Source organism: Bufo bufo, chromosome 7 (genome assembly GCF_905171765.1).
Source record: "Bufo bufo chromosome 7, aBufBuf1.1, whole genome shotgun sequence".
Lineage (NCBI taxonomy): Eukaryota > Metazoa > Chordata > Amphibia > Anura > Bufonidae > Bufo > Bufo bufo.
Window position 1 is genome coordinate 105,440,674 of NC_053395.1, and position 24,950 is coordinate 105,465,623.

Consider the following 24,950-nt stretch of genomic DNA (forward strand, 5'->3'; position numbering starts at 1 on the left):
TCTGTTTGTCCTGAGGACGGCGATACAAACAGATCACTATGGAGATGAGCGCTTCGCTTCCACAATGGAAGCGCTCACAGTGCTCCAGACTAAAAAAAATACCTAGTAGCCATTGGCTCCTGAACTGAAAATTTAGGAGCCAAATCAAATTTTTAGTCGCCAAATCGAAACGGAATCAAAATTTTGGTATCGTGACAACGCTACGCCGATCAGATCGGCGTAGGGTTGTTTTGATACCAAAATTTTGATTCGCTTTCGTCACCATTAAAAAGTATTGCGATACTCAATACCGCGCAAAAAAAAAAAAAAACACCAAAAAAAGCCGCGTGTATTTCGCATTTTATGAAACATTCGGCCCATAATAGAACAGTCCTATCCTATTTTTTGGGGTGGCAAGATGACTAAAAAATGGCGAATGCTCACCGCATAGGAGATATTTTTTAATAATTTAATAGTTTGGACAGCGCTATGTAATATGTTTATTTATTGTTTATATATTTTATATGTAAGATTGGGAAAGGGGGATTTAAACGTAATATTTTAGGGTACTTTCACACTAGCGTTTTTCATTTCCGGCGCTGAGTTCCATCCTAGGGGCTCTATACCAGAAAAGAACTGATCAGGCATATCCCCATGCATTCTGAATGGAGAGTAATCCGTTCAGGATGCATCAGGCTGTCTTCAGTTCAGTCATTTTGACTGATCAGGCAAAAGATAAAACCTTAGCATGTTACAGTTTTATCTGAAGATTTGGCTGAATGCCGGATCCAGCATTTTTCCCCATAGGAATGTATTAGTGCCAGATCTGGCATTCAAAATACCGGAATGCCCCCACACTAAATCCGGACCCATTCACTTCTATGGGGCTGTGCACATGAGCAGTGATTTTCACGCATCACTTGTGCATTGCGTGAAAATCGCAGCATGCTCTATGTTGTGCGTTTTTCACGCAACGCACGCCCCATAGAAGTTAATGGAGCTGCGTGAAAATCGGAAGCAAGTGCGGATGCGGTGCGATTTTCACGCACGGTTGCTAGGATGAAAGTCTATTCACTGTATTATTTTCCCTTATAACATGGTTATAAGGGAAAATAATAGCATTCTTTAATACAGAAGGCTTGGTAGAAGGTCAATATAATAAACATTGGTGGCGCAGTGCGCCCCCCCATCACCCCAGTATGATAAACATTGGTGGCGCAGTGCGCCCCCCCCAACACCCCAGTATAATAAACATTGGTGGCGCAGTGCGCCCCCCCAATATAATAAACATTGGTGGTGCAGTGCGCCCCCCCAACACCCCAGTATAATAAACATTGGTGGCGCAGTGCGCCCCCCATATATAATAAACATTGGTGGCGCAGTGCGCCCCCCCCAACACCCCAGTATAATAAACATTGGTGGCGCAGTGCACCCCCCCAACACCCCAGTATAATAAATATTGGTGGCGCAGTGGGCCCCCCAATATAATAAACATTGGCACAGTGCGCCCCCCCAATATAATAAACATTGGCACAGTGCGCCCCCCCAATATAATAAACATTGGTGGTGCAGTGCGCCCCCCCAACACCCCAGTATAATAAACATTGGTGGCGCAGTGCGCCCCCCCAATATAATAAACATTGGTGGCGCACTATAATAAACATTGGTGGTGCAGTGCGCCCCCCCCTCAATATAATAAACATTGGTGGCGCAGTGGGCAGTGCCAATGAGGGTTAAAAAATAAAAAAAAATTAACTCACCTTCTCCAATTGATCGTCTCCTGTTCTTTCTTCAGGACCTGTCAAAAGACCTGTGGTGACATCACTGTGCTCATCACATGATACATCACATGATACATCACATGATACATCACATGATACATCACATGATACATCACATGATACATCACATGATACATCACTTGATACATCACTTGATACATCACTTGATACATCACTTGATACATCACTTGATACATCACTTGATACATCACTTGATACATCACATGATACATCACATGATACATCACATGATACATCACATGATACATCACATGATACATCACATGATACATCACATGATACATCACATGATACATCACATGATACATCACATGATACATCACATGATACATCACATGATACATCACATGATACATCACATGATACATCACATGATACATCACATGATACATCACATGATACATCACATGATACATCACATGATACATCACATGATACATCACATGATACATCACATGATACATCACATGATACATCACAATGGTAATGGACCATGTGATGAGCTCAGTGACGTCACCACAGGTCCTGAAGAAAGAACAGGAGACCGGCATCTACGCGATCAACTGGAGGAGGTGAGTTAATTTTTTAAATTATTTTTTAACCCTCATTGGCACTTCCCACTGAGCCACCAATGTTTCTTCTACTGGGGTGTTGGGGGGGGGGGGGGGGGGTGGGCGCAGCGCACAGCGCCACCAACGTTTCTTATACAAATACAGGAGGCGGGTGCCGGAATCAAATAGCCGACACCCGACCTTTGTGACAGGGAGCTGCGATCAGCGGCAGTTAACCCCTCAGGTACCGCACCTGAAGGGTTAACTCAACTGCAGCTGATCGCAGCTCCCTTTCACATAGGTCGGGTGTCGGCTATTTGATTCCAGCACCCGCCTCCTGTATTTGTATTACAGGTCAGTTATCTTCATTGGTGGCGCAGTGGCCGCAGCCCCTCCCCTCCTCCTCCCGTCTCTCTTCTTATTGGCAGCGTCGGGGGCAGCAGGCAGGTCAGACACAGGGGAGGAGGAATCAGGTCAGACAGAGGAGGGGGAGATGGAGGGGGCGCCCCGAGGGAGAACACAAGTGCAGCCTCGCCTGCCGCATATTACATTGCGAGCTGTCGGCCGCCCAGCGCCCCTGTTGCTATGGCGCCCTGTGCGGCCGCACAGCCCGCACACCCCAAAGGCCGGCCCTGCGCCCGTGTGCCTTCCGCAATTTGCGGAACGGGCGGCCCATTGTAGACATGCCTATTCTTGTCCGCAAAACGGACAAGAATAGGACATGCTATATTTTATTTATTTTTTGCGGGTCCTCGGAACGGAGCAACGGATGCAGACAGCACACAGAGTGCTGTCCGCATCTTTTGCGGCCCCATTGAAGTCAATGGGTCCGCACCCTAGCCGCAAAAACTGCGGCTCGGATGCAGACCCGAACAACGGTCGTGTGCATATGGCCTAAATTAGGCATATTTTAGGCATATTTTAGGTGCAGATGGCGGCACAACGGTTAGCTGCCCCTCTATCTGTGACTGCTTACGCCAGGTCTAAAATTGTGGGTGTGGCATGGGCGGGGAAGCGGACGTCTCATTCATAACGTTCTTTGCCTGTTTTAGACGTAGAAAAAGGTCTAAAATTAAGACCGCTCGGAAGCTCTAAAACGTGCCCCATAATTTCGGTCTTTTTGAATCTAGACACTCTTCCAGATTCATCAAGATCTTGTTTTCCCAGCCAGTAATATGTCTGATCTCTCCAAAATTTTAACTCTTCATAAACTACAATTGTGGCTTGCTTTCTATGCCAGAGGAATTTGTAACTAAAGCAAAAATAGAGAAAGGGCTATTTACTTGACTAGGACACTGTCATGCCCCACTCTGACGATGTGCGGAGGTCAGCCAGGATTGCAGCACGAGTTTAGTGTTTGTTTTGGAGTCGTGCTGGATCCGCCCCTCATCAGGTGTACTGGGTGGAGTCATTAGTTTAAATGGCTCCTCAGCCCAGTGCCCTGAGCGGATTATACTCATCATTGTGGTCTTGGAAGCTAGGAAGGAAGGTTGGCTGTCTGTTCCAGCTCAGGAAGATAAGTGTTATTTCTAGTTGGTTGTTTTGTGTCATCTTTCCCATCCAAGTTCTGTGCGAGCAGGCTGCTCCTATTTCCCACTTCACCATCTAAAGGAATTCAGGGTTTTGTCAACCCAGGCACGGGGACACCTCATACCTACCTTAAAGGTCTGTAGGTGGGCTGAGCAGTGCAGGGAAAGAGGTCAGGGATTAGCTAGGAGGTGACCCTTCCCCTGTCTCTCGCCCAGAGCCTGGTTGGTGCGTTATCTGTTATACTGAGTGCACGCCCGCCGTGACAGACACATTCTTATCCTTAATACGCCAATATCAGCCCTTCTACTCACTCTGGGCTCAAGAGCATAAGAGGATTTGGAAACACCACCTCAACCCCAAACTGTTAATGTTAGGATAGGACAACAAAATAGGATTGGCGGGGTTCTGACACCCAGCACCCCTGCTGATCAGCTGTACGGGGAGACGGCATGCAGTATGCGTACGTGCCTTCTCTCTTCCTGCTCACCGGTTCTATGTCTATGGCAAAGCAGCAGCAGAGCAGAAAGAGATGGGAGACGGCATGTGCGCACTGCGCTTGACGTCTCCTCATACAGCTGATCAGCGGGGTGCTGGGTGTTGTACCCCTGCCAATCTGATATTGATGACCTATGCTGAGGATAGGTTATCAGAATTAAAAGCCCAGACAACTCATTTAAGTTATTATAGTCGTCTTTATATCTAGAACCATAATTTTAACTAATGTCTTTAGAAATAGACAATGAAGATTTTAAATATTATTGATATTGTCTGGTGCCTGACATTTTAAGATATTAAACTTTTTCTGTATTCGAGCCATATAGATTCCAGGTTTAGGACATGATACTATGATACTCCCCCCCCCCCCCCCCCCCCCCAAGTTGCAAACAGGGTTTTAAATAAATCTTAGAATATACTTATACAGCAGTGTTCAAAATGAACAAGCCAGGTATAAACAGACAGATCCTTCTCTCACACGACATCTATTTATAGAGAGTTTGAAGCTAGTTGCGTAGGAAGACGACGATGCCAGGTAGCAATACTCTGTATACGAGAGCCTTAGGCTGTAAAGAAGACCTACGTCTATCAAGTCTAACTCATGCTATTCAGTGTTAGCTATGAAAAATCCTTTATCAACTAGATACCAGTTGCTCTGTATTAGGGCAAAAAAATTATTGTCCCATGCTGAATGTAAGAAAAAGGATGGTAAACCACTATTTATTCTATCTCCAAAAATCTGAGTTTTGAAATGCATAACTTGAGCTTTTTCAGTGATTCAGGTAGTAAATGAAGAAACGTAATTTGCAAAACCTCATTCAATTGAAACACTCAAATTTTCGTGACCCTAATGCTTTTTTAATTTTTAATTTATTTTGCAGTATATTCAGCAGAATATAAGAACCGATTGTTCCAACACTGATAAAATTTTAGAACCTCCTGAAGGTCAGGATGAAGGTGTTTGGAAGTATGAACATCTTCGGTAGGTATTTATTTTCTTAGTTTAAATCTTTTATTTATTTATTTTTTAACTCTTGTGAAGTTCAAAAATTACAACATGAGCTGAGAAAATTATATGAGCTAAACTCACAGGAATTTGCATGTTTTTGGAAAATTATATAACATACCTTTTATTTCCCCCAGTCATCTCCAAAACAGCACACCTGAGTATTACACCTGAGAGATTGCTCCTCCCCTACTAAAGACTGTAAAAACACATCCAGAGTTAAAAAGCCCTCCCCTTCTTACTATGCCTCAGCGTTTTTCCTGTCCTTAACAAGGCAAGATGAATCCAGAGAAGACTGGATATTTTTTGCATAGGGCTGAGATATAGAACTCTATTCGCACCCCTGTGTTAATAACTAAAGTTCCTGACAGTGTGATGCTGGAGGAACACAGGGAGTCATTTCATTTTTCCAATTTTCTTTTTTTCTTTTCAACCCCCAAGATTTTCTTTTTGTTACATGGCAGGTCTCTATGGCGCAAATTTGAGTCCTTTTTCTGACTGTTACCAGGCTGGGCATCAGGGGATGTTTGCAGCGGGAGACAGACACACTGCTGTGTTGCTAGTAGGTGGCCAAATGCAGCGGAAGTTAACATCTTTCACTTCTAGCTTGCGTAACCTGACTTCCGGGATTTGCGTGAGCTGCTCCCGGAGCTGGGCGTCTGACATCCGATCTGGTCGCCATACCAGATTTTACACAAGATACATCTGGAAGCCGGGGCTTCTCAGAATTGCTATGGAGAAATCACATCTGGACCCGGCAGGAAGGCATGGTCATGGAGTATGGTGCGCATCTGTAGGTCAGCAAGTAATATGCCTATTTAATATAAATCTGAAAGAAGGATGCAGGGGATGAACCAAGAGGCATGATGGAGGGTTCAAGCATCGGCATTGATGTGGTGGACCAGAGAGCAGTTCCAGTGGTTGTGAGTGTGTTCTCTTTTATATGATTATAGCTGGACTGGTATTCTTGTTATGGTGAAGAATTTTAATTTAGCAAATTTTTTGCTTTGAGGGAGAAAAATTACTAGACTCTCCTAAAAAGCCTCTATGCCAAGAATGCATCACTAAGTAGAAGATGAGTCTCTCTCACTTATGCAGGATATTAAATCTATGGTGAAAAATGATTAATTCCTCCATATCAGCTCACCCAACTTTGGGACGTGTAGCCAAGGCAAAAACCAAACATGTTGTAGTGTCCGACTTGGATTCCTCCTCTTTCATATCTGATGTTGATGACAGAGAAGAGGGCAAACAAATGGCTGCAAATTCATCCTCAGATGAAGACAACAAAATGTATTTTTCCTGTGATGACATTGATGAACATATTAAGGCCATTAGGAGTATTATGGGTATTGAATAAAGGAACAAAAAGTATACAGGATGAATTGTTTAAGGATTAGGATTTTTACATAGCTCAGCATGGAGAATGCAATGGCAGGACTGGAGCGCTTCAGTAGCGTCTAGGCTGCCATGGCAACAAATAGGACCCCGTGATTTCACTGCTGGGGTTCTAATTGGTAGGAAGAGGGAGCCCCATTCCTCTGCCTTCACTCACAGGTGCTGCGATCAGTGTTGTTCGCGGTACCTGAGAGGTTAAATGACGGGCGGAACGATCACCGCTTCCTGTCAGTGTGGGCGGGTTCTTAGCTATATCATACAGCCAGCGCCCGCCGTGTATGGTGCTGGCTTGCTCCAAAAACACACAGACACATAACTCAGTTTATATACGGCGTAATGGGTTAAGGGGTTAAAGCACAAAAATAAGTTTGTTTTGTCATTTTGAACCGATAGAAAAATTGTCCATTAAGTTGAAACAGTTGAAACTGTTTTTTTGGTGGCCATATCTTCTGCCAGAAGAAAAACAGTTCCATAATCTGGATGTGAGAAGGGCTGTTCTTCATTATATTCAGGTCACTAAATCCTGAAGAAATGATAAAAACCTATTCATTCAGTTTGCAGGTCCTAACTAAGGCAAGAAAGTGGCTAAAAGCTCTAGCAAGCAAACTGTTTTCTGGAAAAAAAATAAAAAATTGATATATGTGTGGCTTTCAGAAAATGGAGACACACAAACATGATTTTTCTTTCAAAAATGCTTTTATTGTGTAAAACCAAAATAAATATAAAAAAGACAAATTGGGTATCATCGCGTCCATAACAACCTACTGTATAAATTTGTGTACAGAGTGTTGGCCACAGCACTTCAGAGTCTTCCGTGGGTGCACGTCACCTGGGTTGGTCTCCCCCCACCAGAAAGGCTGATAATACTTTTATATCGTATATAATAGGAGACAGCATGCCAGATACGCATTTGGTGGAAAAATACCCCTGCGTCTTATGGGGGGGAATACTAATGAGCGCTTCCATTATGGAAGCGCTCCTTAGTACCGGAGGACCAGGAAGCGGTGAAGGCTCTGTACTCACCGCTTCCTGGTCATCAGCTGTCGGCTGTGAAGGCTGCGCACAGCGTGAGGGCTCTCTGTGACCTCACGCTGTGCGCGCCAGTTCACAGCACAGCCGACAGCAGGAGGAAGCAGATCTTGGGCAGTGAGGTGCAGTGGCGTCCAGGAGCAAGAGAGGTAAGTGTTTTTTTATTTTATAAAACATAAGGCTGCTTGGGGCTGAGGCAATGGGGGCGATGAGAGGCATATTGGGGGCTAATAAGAGGCATAAGGCTGATAATGGGGGCTAAGAAGGGGCATAAGGCTGATTAATGGGGGCTAATAAGAGGCATAAGGCTGATAATGGGGGCTAATAAGAGGCATAAGGCAGATAATTATGGAGGCTAATAAGAGGCATAAGGACTGATATATGGGGGCTGATGAGAGGCATAGGGGCTGATATGGGGGCAGATGAGAGGCATGGGGGGTGATGAGAGGCATGAAGGCTGATGAAAGGCATGGGGCTCTTATTAGAGGTCTGATTGGGGTCTTTTTAACACTGGAGGTCTGATTGGGGCTGTCAGCTTAGGTCTGATTAACATTGGTGGTCTGACCTGAGGTGTAATGAACATTTTTTTATTTGTTTTTCTTATTGTCCTCCTCTAAAACCTTATGGGGCCGGTACATCTTAGAGGGTGAAAAATACGGTATTTGATTCTTGTTTTTTAACACCAGTGGTAAAAAGTGCATTTCATTGCAATATATTCATCAGTGCAACATTTCAAGCTCTTTAGTGGGAGCCCTTTTTCAAGCTGTCTAGATGTTTAGCTGTTATGCTTGTATGGCGTGCACTGAAATGCACTTTTTACCACTGGTGTTGAAAAACAAGAATCAAATAAAAAAGCAATGATATGAATTCTCTGGCATGCTGTCTCCTATTATATATGATATACAACCTACTGTATAAAAATATCACATGATCTACACCTAAGGTGAATGCTGTAAAAAAATAAAATAAAATGAACAACCATCTCTTTTGGTCACCTTGCCCGAAAAAGTGTAATATTGACTGATCAAAAAATCATATGTACCCAAAAATGGTACCAATACGGCAGGCTGGTTTGGTGGGTGCAGGAGCTGCACCGCCTGATCAGCGGCAGGGTTCCACCTGTTCCTGATAGCTGTGCCCCTGCTGTATGCTCCGCCATCGGTGAATACACCGATGCTGGTGCATTAACCCTGTGGAGGGTCCCCGCACTGCGGTGACGGGGACCCAATGGCTGGGAAGGCCTTCCATGAAAGCCTGTGAGACCCAGCCCCCTGGGTCTCACAGGCAAACAAGCTGTACTACACTTGCAGCCAATGCATTACAATACAGATGTATTGTAATGCGTTGTACAGGATATCGGACCCCCAAAAGTTGAAGTCCCATAGTGGGACAAAAAAATTAAATAAAATAAAAAATAAAATGTTGTTTTACATAATAAAATAAGTTTCAAGTAAAAAAAAACAAAAAAAACACCCTTTTCCCATAGTTATTAAAAATTATTCAAAAATGCTTTTACTGTTTAAAACTTACCCAATTTGTCTATTTTTATTTTTATCGCCGCATCCGTAACATCCTGCTCTATAAAAATATCACATGATGTGAATGCTGTAAAAATAAATAAAAACTGAGAGAACAGTCATTTTTACAGTCTTCCAAAATGCATAATGTCTAGGGACCAAAAAGTCATATATACTCCAAAATGGTACCAATGAAAAATGTTACCCCATCCCGCAAAAAAATGAACCCCCACAAGATAATCACTCAAAAAATAAAAACCAATGGCACCCATAAACAAATATATCAAAATCTGTGCTGCAAAAGCCATATAGCTCTCCTTCCTTTCTGAGTCCTGCCATGTGCCCCCACAGCAGTTTACCACCACATATGGGGTGTTGCTGTATTCAGGAGAAAATGGGTAACAAATTATGGGGTGCTTTTTCTCCTGTTACTCCTTGTGAAAATGAATAATTTGGGGCTAAGACATTTTATCGGAAGAAATGAAACTTTTCATTTTCACAGCTGTTTCTAAATTCTGTAAAACGCTTATGGGGTCAAAGTGTTCAGTTACACCCCTTTAATATATTCTTTGAGGGGTGTAGTTTCCAAAATGGGGTAACTTTTTGAGTGTTTCCACTGTAGGGGTACGTCAGGGTCTCTTCAAATACATAATGGTGTTTAAAAACCATTCTAGCAAAATCTGCCTTCAAAAACCTTATTTTTGGAAACCACGGGAGAATCTAAATTCCACTCACAAGGGGAATGAATAGACAAGAGGGGTGGGGGGCGCACAATAGGGTAATACGCTCAATACAAAGTTAATTGTTTAGAGAGAAAAGGTGCTCACCTATTTTAGTTGTGTTTAGTTTAGATAGGCACAACTCCTATAGTAGACTTGTAGGGATATGTACCCTTTAGATATATACCCTTTAGATCCAGGAATGCAGCCGTAGAAGAAGGTTCTTTGGGATTGGGTGCCCAATCCCCCGAAGGATGCTTGTAGGATAGGAGATTCTGGTCAGGCGCAAATCACTGGTAGAGTTGGTCTTATGTAAAAATCTTCTTTATTGCATAAATACCATAGATATGTACAAAGAACGCGTTTCGGGGCTCCAAATGTCCCCTTTATCGGGTTATTAGGTAATTTACCTAATAACCTGATGAAGGGGACATTTGGAGCCCCGAAACGCGTTGTTCTTTGTACATATCTATGGTATTTATGCAATAAAAAAGGTTTATTTACATAAGACCAACTCTACCAGTGATTTGCGCCTGACCAGAATCTCCTATCCTTCAAAAACCTTATGACGCTCCTTTCCTTCTGACCACTGCCATGTGCCCCTACAGCAGTTTACTACCACATATGGGGTATTTCTGTAAACTGAAGAATCAGAGTAATATATATTGAGGTTTATTTTGCTGTTGACCCTTGCTGTGTTGCAAGAAAAATTGATTAACAAAAAAAAAGTCTACAAAAAAAATAATTTTCAAATGCCACCTCCATTTTCCTTTAATTCTTGTGATACACCTCAAGGGTTAACAAAATTTGTAACATCAGTTTTGAATAATCTGAGGGGTGTCTTTTATAAAATGCGGTCATTTATGAGTAGTTTCCATTATGTAAGCCCCTCAACATCACTTTATAACTGAATTGGTGCTTAAAAAAATGTGTTTGGAAATTTTCTTGAAAATGTAGAAAAATTGCTTCTAAAGTTCTAAGCCGTTCTAAACAAATTTTTAATGACACATGGAATATGTAAAGTAATAACTATTGTGTGATTTATCACTATCTGCCATAAAAGCAGAGAAATTCATATTTAGAAAATGGTTATTTTTTTTTCTAAATTTTCTCCAATTTATTTTATTTATTAAAAATAAAAAAGTAAAACATATTGACACAAATTTATCACTAACCTGAAGTACAATGCGTCACAAGAAAACAATCTCAGAATGGTTTGGATAAGAAAAAGCTTTCCAAAGTCATTACCACAAAAAGTGACGTCAGATTTGCAAAAATTGGCCTGGGGCTGTTAGTACATCCAGTAATATACTCAATTGGCTAACTGTAGATATGGTCCAATATAAGTTAAATAAGGTAAATGTGAACAAGGCTCCGGGTCCAGATGGATTACACCCAAGAGTGCTTAAAGGGAACCTGTCATCAACTTTATGCTGCCCATACTGACGGCAGAATAAAGTAGAGACAGGTGAGTTGATTTCAGCGGTTTGTCATTTAAAAGTTAAAAGTAAGTGGTTGCCAAGAACCAACATGACAATCATTGCAGACTGGGCCTGGAAAAGGGTCACAACCACCTGAGAAGAGTCATGGTTATTCATGAATTCCTGCTCTCCCTGCCCACCTGCTGATGATTGACAGGCTTCGACCTAGTTTTCTCCCTTTCTTTCTAGAAGAGAACTGCCAATCAGCATATGGATGGGAGAGCAGGAGATTATGAATAACCATGACTCTCGTGTAGATTTGACTATTCTTAAGGCCTGTACTGCAATGAATATGATGCTGGTTCTCAGCAAACACTTACTTTTAGCTCATGAGGGACACACCGCTGAAATCAGCATTTCTGTCACTATTTTATGCTGCCCTCAGTGAAGTCAGCATAAAGTTGATGACAGGTTCTCTTTAAAGAGCTCAGTTCAGGACTTCCGGTTCCGGCACCGTCATGTGAGGACGCAGTGCACAGAGCTCCTGCATATCGCCGATCACCGTTTTCATTTTGCAGCGCAGGGAACTGCTTTTCAGCCCTGAAAGACGTCCGACTGACACCACTTACCTGCATCGAGGAGCTGATGGAAAGATATCTCCTCCGGAGCGGGCAGAAGATTACAGGTGCGCAGCTAGCAGCCTCACAGAGCGTGGCAAAAATGGCAGACACTCAGCCACTGATATTCAGGGAGGAGGGCTCTCAAAGTACTCGGGGTGAGGGGTCCCCTTTGGGTGGCTCGGTCCCATTGGACTATAAACAGCTAGCCATTGAAGTGGCAATGCGTATAATGCCAGATATCCAGAAAACCCTGGAAACGACAATACTGGCCTCTTTTAACTCCCTGAGGGAAGAAGTAAATCAGACCAGCATACAAGTGGGGGCCCTAGAGAAAGAGCTGCGTTCCTTGCAGCAGCAAGCAGGGGACACTGAATCTGTTTTGAAATCCCAACAGCATGCCCTGGAGTACCTGCGGTTTAAAGTTGATGACCTTGAAAACAGGTCACGCCGCAACAACCTGAGGGTGGTTGGTCTGCCTGAGTCCATTAAACAGCCGGACCTTTTGGATATTTGTGAGAAAGAATTGCCTGAGGCCCTGGGCTTAAAATTTTTCTGTCGGGTGGAGCGGGCCCACAGGATTGGCCCGGAAAGAGGCGCCACTAGGGACTCTAATACGGAGTCTCTCCGTGGTGGGGATGGAAGGCCTCGCCAAGTTATTTTTAAATTGCTGGACTTCAATGATAAGGTGGCTCTACTTCGCAGTTTTCGTAAGAGACGGCATCAGATAACCATCAGGGGCCACAAAATCTTATTGTTTGAGGATTTCTCGGCTGAGGTGGCGAAAAAACGCAAGGCTTTCAGCCCAGTCTGCACTGCACTTTACCAAAGAGACATCAGATTTCAGCTTCTTTTCCCGGCAGTTCTAAAGATTCACAGAGCACACGGAGGGACTATTACCTTTAGATCCCCTTCTGAGGCAGAAGAGGCCTTAGATGAGATTATGGATTCAGAGCCGCATGATGTCCCCCTCTCTCCTCAGCGGCCTACTTTGAAGGACTCATTGGAACCAGCTGTTCGCCGAGGGAATGACCGTTCGCGAAATGGCCCAGAAAGGCCCTCCAGAAGAGGGCGTTGATACTCCTCAATTCAAAATGTGGTTGGGACTCATCCCTGAGGGGTAGTATTTGTTAGTGCTGCTCAGCCGTTCCAGATTAGGGATGTATTGTTATTCTGCTTTATGCTCCATGTTAGGGCCTTTATTTTTCAGTCGTACAGATTGCCATTGTTTAGGCCAGGTATGTGAGAGCTCTGCCATGGCGGAAAAAAGGAAAGTCTATAACTAGATTTAGTGACGGCTGACACCATCTAGCCGTACCCGGTCTAGCGGATTATTGTCTGCTGCCACACACCTAGGCAGTGTTATTTGGTTATACTTATATTGGTTTTTGTCTTTTTTGCTTTTTGTTCTCTTTCCCTCCCTCCTTTTTCCTTCCCTCCTCCCCTCTCCCTTGGCTTTCTCTGTCCGGGGATCCGTGCATACCAGAGCTGAAATGAAAATCATCTCCTGGAATGTCAAGGGTTTACGCTCCCCGCAGAAGTGGTCAAAGATTTTGCGTCACCTGAAGCGTCTTCAACCTGATGTGGTTCTCCTACAAGAGACGCACTTGGAAGATAAAGATTTCTTTCGAATGAAAAAATTCTGGGTAGGTTCTGTATACGGATCCTCGGTCAGAGAAGGCAAAGCTGGAGTACTCACATTACTGCATAGAAATTTCTCAGGAAAAATACTATCAGAATCTCATGACAGTGAGGGCAGATGGCATAGGTTATTAGTAGAGATTGGAGGGATTTCTTATAGTATCCATAATGTATATGCCCCAAATGATGATAACGCCCCCTTTTACGCTCTTCTGGAGAACAGACTGCATATGGATGGAACTCACAATAGAATTGTGGGTGGTGATTTTAACTCAGTCGCATCTGTTCTGGAAGACCGGAAGAGGGATGAGGGGATGGTCAGAACACAAAGGCTCTCTGACAAAGTTCTACCTCCCCTTTTAGCCTCTACAGGATTATATGATACCTGGCGATCTCTACATCCTGATGACAGGGAATACACACATTTTTCGCACGCACATAATGTATGGTCTCGTATTGACTACCTCTTCCTTCCCTTGCATATGTCATCTAGGGTGGTCTCCGCTGAAATTCATGACTTACTTATTTCTGACCACTCACCTATCTCCATTTCCCTGCAGGATACTTACCCTAGAGGAACAGATTTTCTGTGGCACTTTCCTTCTTTTCTGGCCAAAGATGACAACTTTAAAGATACTCTGCAAGGTTGGTTGTGGGAGTTTCAAGGAGACAATCCCCGGGATGCATCAGATGTTTCGACCCATTGGGAGACTGCTAAAGCGGTCCTGAGGGGTCGAATTCTCAGTTATGTCAGTAATATACGCAAGGTGGTCGCAAAACAATATCAGGAGGCTAGCTCGGCCCTCAGACAGGCATACATTCAATTCCTTCGGGTGGCTACCACTCAATACAAGGAGGCTTGGATTGCAGCTAGAAATACCTTTGAAGTATGGGTAGATAAAAGGGAGGCAATGTATAGGCCAAAGTTCCAGACGGATCTGTTCAGATTTGGGAATAAGTCAGGCAAAATGTTGGCTAACTTAGCACGGGGCAGAAGGGCTCCTACAGTCATCACAGCTCTGAAAGGGGAGGGGGGAGTGGTCCAAACAAATCCTAAGTTGATAAATGATTTGCTGGGGAAATACTATGAGCGTCTTTACAGCGACACCCCAGAAGACCCTGAAAAGGGCGAGCGTTTTCTATCAGACGTCAAATTGCCTTCCCTGACTGAGGAACAACAGGGATCTTTGAATGCGGAGATAACTGCTGAGGAAGTACTGCATATAATACGTTCCTTACATAACGGAAAGGCGCCAGGCCCTGACGGATTCTCAGGGGAATTTTGTAAAATGCTACAAGAAAATCTTGCCCCCACGCTAACGGATTATTTTAACCACCTACTGCACACAGGTAGTTTTCCTGCTCATGTGAATGTTGTCCACATTAAATTGATACTTAAACCTAATAAGGACCCACAAGATCCAGGCTCGTACCGCCCAATCTCGCTCATTAACCAGGATCTCAAGATCTTGACTAAAATATTGGCTGACAGACTGAGCCTATTAATGCCTGCCCTGGTAGGTCCTTCCCAAGTTGGTTTCATTAAAGGGAGGTCGGGGGTGGCCAACATTAGGAAGGTATTGGCGACCTTGGATTGGGTTCGGCGCCGCCCTCAGCCAGCCTCGACCCCTATTTTGCTGGCTTTAGATGCGGAAAAAGCTTTTGATTCATTGCGTTGGGACTGGCTGGGGGCGGTGCTCGATAAATTCAGGATTTTTGGGGATATCCGTACTTTTCTGAAGGGTCTCTATTCCAGCCCAGCGGCGCGCATTCATACGGGAGGTTTCTTGTCTCAGGTTTTTCCCCTTCAGAGAGGGACTAGACAGGGTTGTCCGCTTTCCCCCCTCCTCTTTGACCTAGCCATCGAGCCTCTAGCTAGATTTTTAGAGGATTCTGACTTGTACTCGGACATCACCATAGGTAAGAAAGAGGTCAAACTAGCTTTATATGCTGATGATCTTCTGATTTTCATGGAAACTCCTCAGCGACATTTAGGCCCCTTAATAGAGTTCCTGAATTTTTTTGGGTCCTTCTCAGGATATAAAATAAACTCGTCTAAAAGTGAGATTCTGGAGTTACACTCCACTAACCCACCGCAGTTTTGGCTGGACATTGGTTTCTCTTTGTCTGCTGTTAAGAAACATGTCACGTACTTAGGGGTTAAAATTGGTAAGCTCCCGGGGTCACTGTACTCACTAAACTACCCTCCCCTCATAGCGAAAATAATATTTGAACTACAGAAATGGCATTCACTTCCCTTATCTCTATTAGGAAGGTGCCAGCTCATTAAAATGATGAGTTTTTCTAAGTTGCTCTACCCCCTCCAAACGCTTCCGATCCTACTGAAACATACTGATGTCACTGCTCTGAATAAAGCGTTTACCACGTTTCTGTGGTCGCAGGCGCCCTCGTATCTCTCTTTCGAAGCTTATGCTATGGAAACCAGAAGGAGGGGTGAAATTCCCGAATGTACGGGGTTACAATTTATCATGTCTTATGCGTCACATATCCGATTGGGTGCACAATACTGATCTTTTCTCTAATAGGGAAGTGGAACAAAACCTGGTAGCTCCATGGAACTTGGTATCGTGCCTTCACTCTAACCTGGCCGCGTTACCTGGGGATATTAAATCCTCGCTTTTATTGAGAGATACGATAGCAGCCTGGAAGGCGATTAGGAAGACAGTAAATCTGCCTCATGCAATCTCTAAATGGATGCCGTTATGGGGTCATCCGGAATTTCCGTCAGGAACCTAGTTTGAAACCCCCTGAGCTGTGGGTATCTAGAGGTTTGACTAGGGCGGAACATCTGATGCATCAAGGGGAGAAACGTTGGCTGACTCCAAAAGAATTGAAGGAAAAATACGCCCTGCCGGATTCCCATTTCTTGCAAATAATGCAGATTGGGGGTTTCTGTTCACATAGACTGCGTGATCTGTCAAGGGAGGCGACCACAAATTCCTTCGACGAGATACTCAGTTTCTCCCCCCAAACAGTTTCTCTCTCTAGGGGTTATAGGGCTTTTTCAGGCAATTTTACTTTTTAAGAAGTGGGAGCATATCACCATGGATGATGAGATTGGGGTAAAGATCCTGGAAGGCTGGAGTAAGGTACGCCAGTGCGTGATAGGTGAGACTTGGCGTGAAACGTTTTTAGAATGATGCATCTGGCAATCTATGGTTTTAACTTTCCAGCCTCGCCTCAGTTTCCGGACCGTATCACACATTGTCCTAATTGCAAACTGGCGGCTACGGATTTCTGGCATGGCATATGGATATGTCCTGAGGTAGTCAAATTTTGGGACGCTGTGATTGATTATATCAAGACTAACTGGTTGGTGGAATTACATATGGAACCCCAGGCCCTGGTCTTCCATTATATCCGTCCGGAAAACCCAACTCAGATACCGATTTATATTGCACTCTGTTTTATTAGTAGCTAAAAGAGTCTTGCTCCAAAGATGGCTCATAGATGCCATGCCAGACATTCCAGCTGTGATCTCTGAATTGAAAGTTCTATTGGGATTCGAGAGGATTGAAGCGTCTAGACACAAAGAAGGTTCAGCTTCCAAATTCTTCAATAAATGGCGCACTTTTATTACCGCACACTTTAGTACAGATTGGGGAATTAGTTAAACCCTTTCAGTACACCTCACGGTATCTTAATGCATCTCTAGGTAATACCCTGGGACCCCTGGCAGTATAGTCCTGCCCCCCCCCCCCCCCCCCCCATGTCTCTCTCCCTCCCACCTCTCCCCTTCTTTTTCTTTATTATTTTTGTTTCTATTTATTTTAATAAAGATAAAAAAATGCAGTCAGATTCATATATACTGAATTCATGTTCCCTATGATACTGTATGTGACTCCCTGACTTCCTTTGGAGGCCATGTGGGGAAAGTATGTATAATGTATGATATGATATGTGGGTACATGAACCTTGCCTTGTTTTTTTTTGTGAATCTGCTCCAAATAAACAGAATTAAAAAAAAAAAAAAAAGAGCTCAGTTCAGTCATTGCTGTGCCCATGTTTATAATTTCTAAAGATTCTCTAGGTCAGTGGTTCTCAACCTTTCTAAAGCCGTGACCCCTTAATACAGTTTCTCATGTTGTGGTGACCCCCAACCATTACATTTTTTTCCTTGCTACATCATAACTAATTTTGCTACTGTTATGAATTGTAATGTAAATATCTGATATGCAGGATGTATATCAGAAGTGCTCAGGGTCCCCCAAATAAATAAATCAGCGGGGCTTCAGGTCTCCCCCAAATAAATAAATCAGCGGTGCTCAGGGTACCCCCAAATAAATAAATCAGTGGTGCATCAGGTTTCCCCCAAATAAATAAATCAATGGTGCTCAGGGTCCCCCAAATAAATAAATCAGCGGTGCTTCAGGTCCCCCCCCCCCCCCCCAAATAAATAAATCAATGGTGCTCAGGGTCCCCTAAATAAATAAATCAATGGGGCTCAGGGTCCCCCAAATAAATAAATCAGCGGTGCTTTAGGTCCCCCCCAAATAAATAAATCAATGGTGCTCAGGGTCCCCCAAATAAATAAACCAATGGTGCTCAGGGTCCCCCAAATAAATAAATCAGAAGTGCTCAGGGTCCCCCAAATAAATAAATCAGCGGTGCTTCATATCCCCCCAAATAAATTAAGCCTTGCTCAGCCAAATAATTAAAATAAAATGAGCCAGGCTCAGCCAGGCTCAATTAAATCATTGGTGGCAGTGGTGCTCAGCGGCAGTGTCATTAACGAAAAAACTCGGACCTCAGCAGACAGGCGGCCCGACTTACCCGTCCAGACGTCAGGCTCCTTCAAGCACAGGCAGTGATAGGACATCACTTCCTGTGCGCGAGGATAAGGGGCCGCTGCCGTTGTGCGGGCGACCCACAATAGAAAGCCTCAGGCGACCCCCCGGAAAGGGACGATCGACCCCCAAAGGGGTCGCGACCCCTAGGTTGAGAACTGCTGCTCTAGGTACTGGTACAGTGCCAAGTGAGTGGCACAAGGCAAATGTGCCCATATTCAAAAAAATCTAGGTCCTTCATAGGTAATTATAGACCTATAGGCTTGGAAAGTATAGTTTGTAATTGGATTGAAAACTGGCTGAAGGACCGTGTCCAGAGAGTTGTGGTCAATGATTCCTATTCAGAATGGTCCTGGGTTATAAGTGGTGTACCTCGAGGTTCAGTGCTGGGCCCTCTATTATTTAATTTATTTATTAATGATATCGAGGACAGGATTAAAAGCACCATTTCTATTTTTGCAGATGACACTAAGCTATGTAGTACTGTACAGTCTATGGAAGAGGTCCATAAACTATAAGCTGACTTATGTTCACTCTGAGTGATTGGGCATCAACTTGGCAAAAGAGGTTTAATGTGGATAAATGTAAAGTTATGCATCTTGGTAATAATAATCTCTGTGGTTCATATGTCCTAGGTGATGTAACACTGGGAGAGTCACTTATAGAGAAGGATTTGGGTGTCCTTGTAGATGGTAGATTAAAGAACAGCACACAATGTCAATCAGCTGCTTCTAAGTCCACCAGGATATTGTCATGCATTAAACGAGGCATGGACTCGCGGGGCAGGGATGTAATATTGCCACTTGACGAAGGGTTGTTGCAGCCTCCTCTGGAATATGCAGTTCAGTTCTGGGCACCCGTCCATAGAAAGGACGCACTGCAGCTGGAAAAAGTACAGAGGAGAGCGACTAAACTGATAAGGGGCATGGAGGTTCTTAGTTATGAAGAAAGATTAAAAGAATTGAATTTCTTGAGAAGAGACATCTAAGGGGGGACATAATTAAAGAGGACCTTTCACTGATTATTACACTATGAACTAACTATACAGACATGTAGAGCGGTGCCCGGGGATCTCACTGCACTTACTATTATCCCTGGGCGCCGCTCCGTTCTCCTGCTATGTCCTCCGGTATCTCCGTTCACTAAGTTATGGTAGGCGGAGTCTGCCCTTGTTCTTCTGTAGCGCTGGCCAATCACATTGCAGAGCTCACAGCCTGGGAGAAAATAACCTCCCAGGCTGTGAGCTCTGCGCTGAGATTGGCCAGCGCTAGAGCAGAACAAGGGCAGACTCCGCTTACCATAACTTAGTGACTGGAATCTCTGCCTACTATAACTTAGTGAGCGGAGATACCGGAGGGCATAGCAGGAGAACGGAGCGGCGCCCAGGGATAATAGTAAGTACAGTGAGATCCCCGGGCGCCGCTCTACATGTATGTATGTATAGTTAGTTCATAGTGTAATAATCGGTGAAAGGTCCTCTTTAACCTATACAAATATATTAATGGGCCATACAAAAAATACAGTGAAGAAATGTTCCATGTAAAATGCCAGGGGGCACTGCCTCCGACTGGAGAAGAAAAAGTTCAGTCTCCAGAAGCGTCAAAGCTTCTTTACTGTAAGAACTGTGATTCCTTGAAATAGACTTCCTCAGGACATGGTTACAGCAGGAACAGTGGACAGTTTTAAAAACGGTTTAGATGAATTCTTAAAAGTAAACAACATTAATGCTTATGAAAACATGTAGAAACCTGAGTCTCACTTCCTTCTGGGATTCGCGTCCCCACCTATCCCTTGGTTGAACTTGAGGGACTTATGTCTTTTTTTTCAACCGTATCAATTATGTATTATGTGAAAATACTTTCAATATTGTGGTGATATCTGTATACATACACCATGTAACTGGCATATAGTCTAACAATATAGACAACACATACCGTATTTTTCGCCCCATAAGACGCACTCCCCCCCCCCCCCCCCCAAAATGGGAGGAAAATGCCCCTGCGTCTTATGGGGCGAATGCTGACCAGTTTAACATCGCTGGCTGCGATGTGCGAGCGGAGGAGGGACTGGGAGGAGGAGCTGAGGGCCGGCAATTGCGGCTGGGCGGTGCAGTCACTGTACTATAGCCCCGCCGCTCCAGTGCTGCACAAATTTTAAATGTATTATTCAATTAAAAGTTATTAAACATGCCCCCCTCATTACTAATAGTACTGTATATCCTAATAGCTTCTGTACAATGCCGGCAGGCGGCAGCGTAACTCCCTGATGTCACGTGCCTGCACCGCCTACTTTATGAATGAAGCAGGCGGCGCAGGCAAGTGACGTCAGTGAGTGACGCGCCGGCCTGCCTGCCGGCATTGTACAGAAGCTATTAGGATATACAGTACTATTAGGAGTGAGGGGGGCATGTTTAATAACTTTTAATTGAATAATACAATTTATATTTGTATACTGGGGGGGGGGCGGCGGGGGGGGGGGGGGGATCAGGGGATAACATGGATGGCACAGTTAAGGGGGGGGGTCTGTGGATGGCACTGTTATGGGGTGGGGGGGGTCTGTGGATAGCACATATATAACAGTGCCATCCACAGATCCCCCTGTAACAGTGCCAGCCACAGATCCCCCCCCCCCCCCCCCTGTAACAGTGTCCGTCATCCACAGATCCCCCCATAACAGTGTCCGTCATCCACAGATCCTCCCATAACAGTGTCCGTCATCCACAGATCCCTCCCATAAGTGTCCGTCATCCACAGATCCCTCCCATAAGTGTCAGTCACCCACAGATCCCCCATAAGTGTCAGTCACCCACAGATCCCCCATAAGTGTCAGTCACCCACAGATCCCCCATAAGTGTCAGTCACCCACAGATCCCCCATAAGTGTCAGTCACCCACAGATCCCCCCATAAGTGTCAGTCACCCACAGATCCCTCCCATAAGTGTCCGTCATCCACAGATCCCTCCCATAAGTGTCCGTCATCCACAGATCCCTCCCATAAGTGTCAGTCACCCACAGATCCCCCATAAGTGTCAGTCACCCACAGATCCCCCATAAGTGTCAGTCACCCACAGATCCCCCATAAGTGTCAGTCATCCACAGATCCTCCCATAACAGTGTCCGTCATCCACAGATCCCTCCCATAAGTGTCCGTCATCCACAGATCCCTCCCATAAGTGTCCGTCATCCACAGATCCTCCCATAACAGTGTCCGTCACCCACAGATCCCCCATAAGTGTCTGTCACCCACAGATCCCCCATAAGTGTCAGTCACCCACAGATCCCCCATAAGTGTCAGTCACCCACAGATCCCCCCATAAGTGTCAGTCACCCACAGATCCCTCCCATAAGTGTCCGTCATCCACAGATCCCTCCCATAAGTGTCCGTCATCCACAGATCCCTCCCATAAGTGTCCGTCACCCACAGATCCCCCCATAAGTGTCCGTCATCCACAGATCCCCCATAAGTGTCCGTCATCCACAGATCCCCCCATAAGTGTCCGTCACCCACAGATCCCCCCCATAACAGTGTCCGTCACCCACAGATCCCCCATAACAGTGTCCGTCACCCACAGATCCCCCCATAACAGTGTCCGTCACCCACAGATCCCCCATAAGTGTCTGTCACCCACAGATCCCCCATAAGTGTCTGTCACCCACAGATCCCCCATAAGTGTCTGTCACCCACAGATCCCCCATAAGTGTCTGTCACCCACAGATCCCCCATAAGTGTCTGTCACCCACAGATCCCCCATAAGTGTCTGTCACCCACAGATCCCCCATAAGTGTCTGTCACCCACAGATCCCCCCATAACAGTGTCTGTCACCCACAGATCCCCCCATAACAGTGTCTGTCACCCACAGATCCCCCCCATAACAGTGTCTGTCACCCACAGATCCCCCCCATAACAGTGTCCGTCACCCACAGATCCCCCCCATAACAGTGTCCGTCACCCACAGATCCCCCCCATAACAGTGTCCGTCACCCACAGATCCCCCCCATAACAGTGTCCGTCACCCACAGATCCCCCCCATAACAGTGTCCGTCACCCACAGATCCCCCCCATAACAGTGTCCGTCACCCACAGATCCCCCCCATAACAGTGTCCGTCACCCACAGATCCCCCCCATAACAGTGTCCGTCACCCACAGATCCCCCCCATAACAGTGTCCGTCACCCACAGATCCCCCCCATAACAGTGTCCGTCACCCACAGATCCCCCCCCATAACAGTGTCCGTCACCCACAGATCCCCCCCATAACAGTGTCCGTCACCCACAGATCCCCCCCATAACAGTGTCCGTCACCCACAGATCCCCCCCATAACAGTGTCCGTCACCCACAGATCCCCCCCATAACAGTGTCCGTCACCCACAGATCCCCCCCATAACAGTGTCCGTCACCCACAGATCCCCCCCATAACAGTGTCCGTCACCCACAGATCCCCCCCATAACAGTGTCCGTCACCCACAGATCCCCCCCATAACAGTGTCCGTCACCCACAGCTCCCCCCCATAACAGTGTCCGTCACCCACAGATCCCCCCCATAACAGTGTCCGTCACCCACAGATCCCCCCCATAACAGTGTCCGTCACCCACAGAACCCCCCCATAACAGTGTCCGTCACCCACAGATCCCCCCCATAACAGTGTCCGTCACCCACAGATCCCCCCCATAACAGTGTCCGTCACCCACAGATCCCCCCCATAACAGTGCCCGTCACCCACAGATCCCCCCCATAACAGTGTCCGTCACCCACAGATCCCCCCCATAACAGTGTCCGTCACCCACAGATCCCCAGTAATAGTGCCATCCACAGACCACCATTAGTTCCAAACCCACCAAAAGCACACCTTTTGGTTAAAAATATTTTTTTTCTTATTTTCCTCCCCAAAAACCTAGGTGCGTCTTATAGGGCGAAAAATACGGTACTTAGCCTTAGAATGTAAGATGGTCCCACTTCTTCCATCCAAGACTTCACAGGAAGCTGGTCTGGGTGAGGAATGCTCCTGTTGCTAGATGTATTGCCACTATATTAACACCTGCCTACCACAAATTCATTGTACCTGTGATGTAAGCACAGGAAGGGGTGGGGTCATTACTCTGGAACCACATGGCAGTGTGATGTTACTCAACCATGTGTCTAATTTATATATAAAAAAAAGACTGAATCTCAGCCCTTGATACAGTCATGTGCGTAACAACCTTCTTTATAAAAATAGCACATGATCTCACCTGTCAGGTGAACACCGTAAAAAAAAACAAAAAAATATAAACTGTGCCGGAACATCCATTTTTTTGGGTTACCTCACCTAATGGTTTAACATAGTTTGCAAAATCCGTTTTGAATAACTTGAGGGCTGTAGTTTCTAAAATAGGGTCATTTATGGGTGGTTTCCACTATCTAAGCCCCACAGTACTGACAGTATGTTGCCATAAAATCAGAAATAGAAACATTTTCAAATTCGATGTGATCCACTCATTTCAGTTTACCTAGTGAGCACCACCAACAGGAAAATTGCACAAATACCAGTTTCGCAGTACAAGTGTATGATAATGGTTTTAGAAATATTTTGTCTTTAAGTCTTTGATAACAGGTATAAGGAGCATAACTCTTTCAGCACCCAATTTTCACTTTAACCCCTTAGGGACGCATGACGTACCGGTACGGCATGTTTCCCGACTCCTTAAGGACCCATGACGTACCGGTACGTCATGGCTTTAAATCGCAATTCCGACGCCGCGGGGGTTAATTGGAACAGGATGCCAGCTGAAATCATTCAGCCGGCATCCTGTAACAACGCAGGGGGGGATCATTTGACCCCCCCCGTATCGGCGATCGCAGAAAACCGCAGGTTAATTCAGACCTGCGGTTCCGGTCCATTCGGGTCTCCGGTGACCCGATGAACCGGAAAAAGACTGCGATCGGTGGTGTGATTATACACCACCAATCACAGTCCGAAGATTTGGAGAGGCGGTGCTGGCCCTGGTGCTGAATGTTGCTGTCCAGGGTGCTGATTGGTGCAGGGGAGAGAGGCGCGAGATTCAAATTTCCTGCGCTCCTCTCTCCCCTCCTCTTCCTGTTCTGCACGAGCACCCTGCAGCACCGTCCAGCACCAGCTCCTGAGTCCCCCTAATCGCCATTCTGTCACGACCACCCCCGTTTAAATCAGACTTCTGACCGCCAGGACGCCCCAGCGTGGAGAAAAGTCCAACCGAGGGTGGACCGCGACAGGGGGGAGATTCAGAATTACCCAAACAGTCAATCCTGGACTCCCCTTATTTTCTGCTGCCACCACGTTCGTGAGTGAACGACTCTATAATTGTAATTGTAGGGATAGGGGTTCGGACCACTCACAAATCAGCCCCACTATCACGCTACAAGCTAACCCAATCGAGTCATAAAACAGTTATGTCTCTAATATCAGTCTACTATAAAAC

At 45.3% G+C, this 24,950-nt stretch overlaps 1 protein-coding gene across 1 annotated transcript in view; it reads left to right on the forward strand.

Annotated features, from left to right (window-relative positions):
* LOC121007852 (MOB-like protein phocein) overlaps window positions 1–24,950 on the forward strand; it is a 203,742-nt gene that overhangs the window by 101,257 nt on the left and 77,535 nt on the right. Inside the window, exon 3 of the mRNA XM_040440102.1 lies at window positions 5,239–5,339. Within this exon, the coding sequence (XP_040296036.1) occupies window positions 5,239–5,339 (101 nt within the window). The remainder of the gene's footprint in view (window positions 1–5,238; window positions 5,340–24,950) is intronic.